This window comes from Oratosquilla oratoria, chromosome 23, assembly GCF_046742065.1.
Source record: "Oratosquilla oratoria isolate Oo_2021 chromosome 23, ASM4674206v1, whole genome shotgun sequence".
NCBI lineage: Eukaryota > Metazoa > Arthropoda > Malacostraca > Stomatopoda > Squillidae > Oratosquilla > Oratosquilla oratoria.
This window is the reverse complement of record NC_134799.1, coordinates 57,008,776-57,016,208: the sequence shown is the minus strand read 5'-3', so window position 1 is coordinate 57,016,208 and position 7,433 is coordinate 57,008,776. Positions and strand designations below refer to the sequence as shown.

At 46.1% G+C, this 7,433-nt stretch overlaps 1 protein-coding gene across 1 annotated transcript; it reads right to left on the bottom strand.

The window, feature by feature from the left end:
• Positions 1-1,623: 1,623 nt before the first annotated feature.
• LOC143037827 (uncharacterized) lies at positions 1,624-2,193 on the bottom strand. Its single transcript, XM_076206386.1, has one exon. It carries the CDS (start codon positions 2,191-2,193, stop codon positions 1,624-1,626), a length of 570 nt encoding a protein of 189 aa, XP_076062501.1.
• Between the last annotated feature and the right edge of the window lie 5,240 nt (positions 2,194-7,433).

Below are 7,433 nucleotides of genomic sequence, written 5' to 3'. Positions count from 1 at the left end.
GATATATATCTAATTCTTTGAACAACATCAAGTACACCATTTAAAATTTATGCCTTCCCATTTTTAAAGATAATATCAGGCAGATGGCGTCCATTATTCTCAATACACTGCGTTAATCGAACTTGGAAGTTTCGTTCAACTTTGTCCAGCACATCGACAGGTATGTTGGTGACAGCTTGATGAATGTTGTTCTTCAGGTGAGCCAGGGTCTTATAACGATCGTTTTAAACAAGTGATTTTAGATAGCCACATAAAAAAAGAGTTGCAGGGTGCTTAATCAAGCGACTGTGCTGGCCACTGCAGATCGCCCCTTAAGGAGATGAGGCGTCCTGGGAAGTTTTGCCGCAAAAGAGACATTGACACAAGCGTTGTGTGTCGTTGCACTGTCCTGCTGGAACCATACATCTCCCACATCCATCTGGTTGAGTGTTAGCAGGAAAAACTCCTGAATCATGTGGAAATAACGGTCAGAAATCACCGAAACTGCCTGTTTGTTTTCTTAAATAGAAAGAAAAAAAATTATGCCAACTCGCGATAGTGCACACCAAACAGTTACACGTTGTGAATGTAAGGGACGCTGATGAAGTTTTTTCTGGGGTTATCAGGGCTCCAATAGCGCATGTTCTGCTTATTTATAGATCCCGAAAGATGAAAGCGAGCCCCATCACTAAAGAAAATAAGTATGTCGTGAGTCATGCCAAGAAGAGACTCATATGCATTTTCTTGAGCAACAAAATCGTATGGATTAAGTTCCTGCATCACAGCCAATTTATAGGGATGAAATTTTAGTTCTTTATGAGGGATTCTCCTCATAGAACGAGCAGACAACCCAACAGCAACTGCATGTTTGCGAGCAGAGCATTGAGGGGATCGCAAAACAGAAAGCCTTACCGCGTCAATGTTTTGGGGTGACTTTGCTGTTCGTGGAAGCCCAGTTTTTTTTTTCACATCACCAGTTTCCATGAAGTTGTTTACCCATAAAACAATCGACTGCCGGCCAGGAACACGACCACGGGGCGCAATACTAAAATGTGTACGGAATGCACATTGCGTGGTGATGATTGAGCGACCGCTGGAAAAGTATGCCTCGACAGCGAACGCGCGCTCCACCTTCGTCCACTCCATGATGCTAACTAAACAAAGTGACGCAGTACAACTTTACGTCCCGCCCTCTCAAATGTGCCTACCCCCATCCTATTCAGAGCAACCATCGCTTCAGGGCGCCAAATTCAAATAAGCAAGTTGCTCTGCCCCACCTTGTATCACCAGGGAGTTGGAAGTTCTGTGGTGCCGCAGGTCACTTTTGTGCTCTCCTATACTTTGCGTAATCCCCCATGACTTCTCACTATAATATACTACAGAACATTCAGCGTATGGTATGCTGTAAACAACGCTGTCTTTTTTTATGCTTCTTTCTTCATTTCCTCTCATTACATCCTTAGTTTTTATCTCAGAGATATAAGCCACGTGCACGCCACAATTGGATGATAAAGAAGTCAACATCTCAGCTCCACTCGCGTACGGTACTACGAGAAAATCGCGATCTACCTTTTCTCTTTTTGTATTCTTATAAATGTCTACTGCTTTCCTCTTGAGTCTGTTGAGCAGTCCTTGGGACTAAAATTATCTGCGGAAAGTACTGGTAATATAGACCATCTCTTCTTCTAAAATCTCTTCACTGCAGATTCTAATGACCCGCAAGTAGAAATCAATTACTACTCCTGATCTGGTCCGTGCACTTTGTTTCGACAAGTAGTGGATAAAATCTTCCTTATTTGTTAGCTTCTTGTATACAGAAAATCTACCTTCCTTTATCCGTCGGTGTATCTTTGTGTCGAAGAACGGCAACTTGTGATCTACCTCCAGTTCCACCGTGAATTGGATATTTTCGTCCACGCTGTTGATCATGCGAAGCTTATTGTCCACGTTTGATCCCTCGAGTAACACAACCAGCACATCGTTTACATAGTAGAACCATTCACAGCCTCTTTCCATCATGTGTCGCAGCTTGTCCTCTTCCAATGTCTCCATATAAAGAGACGCCATGACCACACTCAGAGGGGAGCCCATTGACAAATCTCGATGTTGTGTATACTCCTGGTCCTTGAATATGAATGCACCGAAGCTTACGCATACAGATGCTAAATCGAGATAATCCGTTTTTTTCCTCATTGGCAAGTCATCGTTATCCATGGAGTTGACAACCCTCTACACCGCGTCCATAGCCCTCTTTACGCTTACATTTGTAAACAGCTGTTTCACATCAAAGCTGGCTAATTTTTTTCTATCTAAATTTACGTTTTTAAGGGTTCGATCAGATCTGCTGAATTGTGTAGGTATGCGCCACTTATCGAACCCAATGTGGAGGACAGGGGTTTCGCGAGTTGTTTGGCGAGTCGGTGTGGAGCACTGACTATTTCCGATGCGACCGGTCTCATTGACCTTTGATAGTCCTCTCATTTTTGTTCTCCTCCAGAGGCCCAAGAAGATGTTTGTCCCTCTTTGTTTTGGACAAAATCCCCATTACCTCCTTCTTGAACCTGTCGGCCTCTTGTTGTGAGAAACCGGTAGGCATCTTCTTATATGTGTTCTCGTCGTTTATATTCACCGGGATCAGATCATATTCCTCGCATTAACTATCACTTGGAAGACACTCAGATCACCTAGGGGGTGCAGGTGTACCACGAGACTCGTTTGTCCGACCCTCCGCGGCGGGTCGGACCTCAGGGATCCCGCTTTGTCCAACCCGATGCGGCTAGGTCATGACCTCAGGGCAGCCGGTGACTACCAGGGGTTCAGTCGTAGGGTCCTCGGAGGCGCCGACGTATCGATGCTGATGGGTACGCGTCACCAACTAATGCAACTGCCTCACATGTCCCCATGGAAATCGAGGATAAAGATGAAGTTGTGTGGAGCATCGACAAGAAACGTCAAGGCAGTTTTCCTCGCCACGAACATGACAGGGCAGGTACTCGAAGGCATGGTGGAGCTGGCCAGTATACTGCAAAGGCAGTAGCAGCGCGGAGGCCCGTTTGTAACAGGGTAGCAACCCTAGGTGTGCTCGGCTACTCCCGTGGGACCGGGGATGTCCTATACGTCTTAGACGATGTCAAGGTGGTTGTTTATCTGGGGAGGCTGTTTGAAGGAACTCGTACTTGGGACGCATCCTGGCATGGCGCAGTACGGTGGCATTGGTGGCATTGGTGGCATGGCTGCAACATTTCCCTGAAAATAAGGACTCTATAGACTGGTTCTACTTATCGGGTGTGGCGTCAGGCCACCCAGGGCTTTGTGGATTTTGACTTTGGCGCAAGGTAGTGTCGACGAGGGCCTCCGAGGTTACGACGTGTCCTCCAAGAGTTTCGGAGGAGGTCGTCGCTGGCTGCCATGGCAGAACATTTCAAAGGCAGGACGGTTGTAAGGAAGCTGGTAGTCGCGGGCTTCTCGTCCGTCGTCATGAGGACGCAAACGGCACTTTGGATACACGGGTTGAACCTTCCAAAGAAGATGTGTAGCTTCTTATTCTCCGGGATGAAGGTGCGTGTTGGAGGAGGAATTCGATGGAGGTGACTCCAAACTCGGACTTTTCAACGTTGACCTGGTCGCCGTAATCTCATAGTGGGGAGAAAATTTGTTTGAGATGATTTTTTGCGAGTGACTTCATCTGGGATAGCTATGAGGAGGTCGCCGTTGTAGGCGAAGCAGTAGGGAAGTCCTCGTACGATCTTATCAGTGAGGCGTTGGAAGGTTTGCACTGCGTTACGTAGGGCGAACGGGATCCTGATGAATTCGAGCAAGCCAAAAGGTGTTATGATGACAGTCTTCGAGATGTCTGCTGGGTGGATGTGAATTTGATGGAAGGCTTTGACGAGGTCGATCCGAGAAAAGAGGGTGGAACCAGAGAGTTGTGATGAGAACTCCTGGATGCTGGCCACAGCACTGTATGAGCCTTGAGGGCACGGTAGTCCCCACAGGGCCTGGTATCACCGTTCTTCTTGGGGATAATATGTAGTGCTGATGACCAGTTACTGCTGCTTGAACGTATGATGCAGTGACTATTGAGAGATTCGAATTCGATGTAAACAGTCACGTGTCCTTCACAGGAATGTTTGGAGAATACGGCTGTGTCAGCATTGGGAAACTGGAGGTAGGCGTTCGTAGAAGACATGCGAGAATAGGTCAGTAACTGTTTCATACAACGAAGTAGGTCGGACGGCTTTTCGCTACCAAGTTCCTCCTTGGATAAGAGCTCGAGGAGACGGGTAGATACTGAAGACTGGAGCCGTTTTAATAGTGCGGTTTTGAGATCGGTGTAGGGGTAGTCGAATCTGGGATGGAGGCGATAATGTCAGATACTCCTGAGGAGATCTCGGGTGGCAGTAGACTCACAGCATGGGTGAACTTGACCAAGTTGTAGGTGATGCGAGAGGCCTTGAAGTTGCATTCTAGAATGGAAAACCACATTGACGGGTCTTGACTGCAGAAGGCAGTGGCTCTCATGTCTATTGCCGCGGTAGTTGGAGCGGTAGAGCCGTCGATCATAGGAAAGTTATATTTGCTGGTCTGGGCGACTGCAAGTCTGGGCGACGGTTTGGTGTGACGTCAGCTCAGGGCGGCGATGGCAGCAGGCGTCATCCGTCAGCAGCAACCGTAGAATTAATTTCCACGGCTCACCAATTGTACGTTTAGTAATCTACTTGCTTTTGTAGAGGTGAACGAGGCTACTTTAGATGTCACGGAAATATCTGGCAAGATCAACTTATTGATGAACGTCATTACACCATAGTGCATACTTCCGGGCGGATGATGAAAAGGTTACATATGCAGATATAGTCTTATATATGTATGTACATAGGCTTGATTATTATACAAAAATAGAATAAAACAAATATGATGAAAATAAACAGTTTTATATAGAGTAATTCGAGGATGAGGGTGAAATACAATTTTTACAATAACATTGGCAGAGTAAAGACATCGGAATTTGCGGACACAGATTACGCGGGAAAAGTTAACCATAGAGAACGGAGGTATTGACGTGCCACTATACTCTTCCTCTTCCTCTTCCTTTCCCTCCTCTTTTTCTTCCTTCTCTTCCTCCTCCTCCTCGTCCTTCTCTTCGTCCTCTTCCTATTACTCATTCTCCTCCTCCTCCTCCCCTACTCATCTTCATCCTCCCCTCCTCCTCTTCCTCGTCCTTCTAAATCTCCCTCTACATTCTCCCTCTTCCTTTTCCTCTTACTTTTTCTCTTCCTCCTCTGTTCCCCTGCACCCTCCCGTCTAATTTATGGCAATTTGTCTAAAGCAATACTTAACATACGTAATAATGATGCGAAACCTTAGTATCTCTGTCGTGACCCCGAAGCCATCCCAGAGGGCTTGCTGGGGCTGTTACCGTTCCATGCACTTCTTTTTGTCACTAAGACATTTCTATTATGCATAAGTCAATTTGGAGTTGTGAGAGTAATATAGCCATATATTACTAGCACACACGCACACACATGCACACACGCACACACATGCACACAGGCACACACACAAACACACACACACACACACACACACACACACACACACACACACACACACACACACACACACACACACACACACACACGACTCGGTGGCGCAGTTGGTAGAGCACTGAACTGCCACGATAGTGGCCCGCAGTTCTAGGTTCGAATCCTGCCCAGGGCCGAAATTATTTCGGTACCGCTGCGCTTCGAGTCGTTACTCTGACTCTCGTGGGCGGGGAGTTGGGTGTGTGTGTGTGTGAAAGGTCATAGCATTACCCATAGATCGGACCTACGAGCTCTGAGCTCTCTTCCAGGAGGGAAATAGCTGTCGATCACGAGTCCAACATGTGATCCAAAGACCAAGTGAATACACACACACACACACATGCACGCACGCACGCACACACACGCACGCACGCACACACGCACACACACACACACACACACACACACACACACACACACACACACACACACACACGACTCGGTGGCGCAGTTGGTAGAGCACTGAACTGCCACGATAGTGGCCCGCAGTTCTAGGTTCGAATCCTGCCCAGGGCCGAAATTATTTCGGTACCGCTGCGCTTCGAGTCGTTACTCTGACTCTCGTGGGCGGGGAGTTGGGTGTGTGTGTGTGTGAAAGGTCATAGCATTACCCATAGATCGGACCTACGAGCTCTGAGCTCTCTTCCAGGAGGGAAATAGCTGTCGATCACGAGTCCAACATGTGATCCAAAGACCAAGTGAACACACACACACACACACACACACACACACACACACACACACACACATACACACACACACACACACAAACAAACACACACACACACACACACGCACGCACATACACACACACAAACAAACATACACACACACACACGCACGCACATCCACACCCACATACATATATACACAAACACACATATACATATACATATACATATACATATACATATACATATACATATACATATACTTCTTAGACTGGTAAAAGATAATAAAATTAAGATATTTACCTTCGGGTACTGGTTTTACGTTGCGTCGGATGATATTCTTTATAACTCTTTCTTCAGTATATGCTGACGTCACGTGGACTCCTCCTCCCCCTTAGCCCCTCCAGAGAAGAAACGTCATCTACATGCATACATGTCAACACGAGGACTGTGGAACTTGTACTTCTTATGTAGGAATGACGACTACTCGCCTCTCAAGGCGCCTCACTTGTCACCTACAAGCAGGATCTATCAATAATCATTATTTACACGACCATGGAATCCCCCGACGAGAGAACGTCTGGTCAAAGGCACCATAATCCTGGACCAGGATGACGCTGCCCATCATCTTTCCCTATTGGAAGACCTTTATATGAAATATTTATCACCCTCAATCAACATCCACAACTGTGATCTCTTGACACTTCCCCCCAATAGAGACACTTCGCCACTTCTCCGTTAAAGTTCCCCACGGAGCGCCATGTACTTAGTTGTTCAGTAGTATTGTATTGACCTTTCCCAGTTTTTTTTTTTTTTTTTGTGTTTATAACCCATGTAACAAAAAAATCTTTAGTCATTTGAAAATGGAACAAGAGTTACGAAATGTCCAACTAGTAAACCATAGAATCTACATTATTCGTCTCATTGCCCAACACTTTCGGAGATTCTTGTATTATTTAAGTAAGGACGTGAAACGTCTTTTTCAAAGAATTGAAAGTCTTCAGAAAAAGATCATCAACGCCGAGATTTCCGTCACATTTAATACTACGGTATATGCATTAGAGAAAATTTGCTGCCGAAATACACAAATAAACATGTACATGTATATATACAGTAGATATACATGTACTATGTATACAGGCACACACACGCACACACACACACACACACGCACACACACACACACACACACACACACATA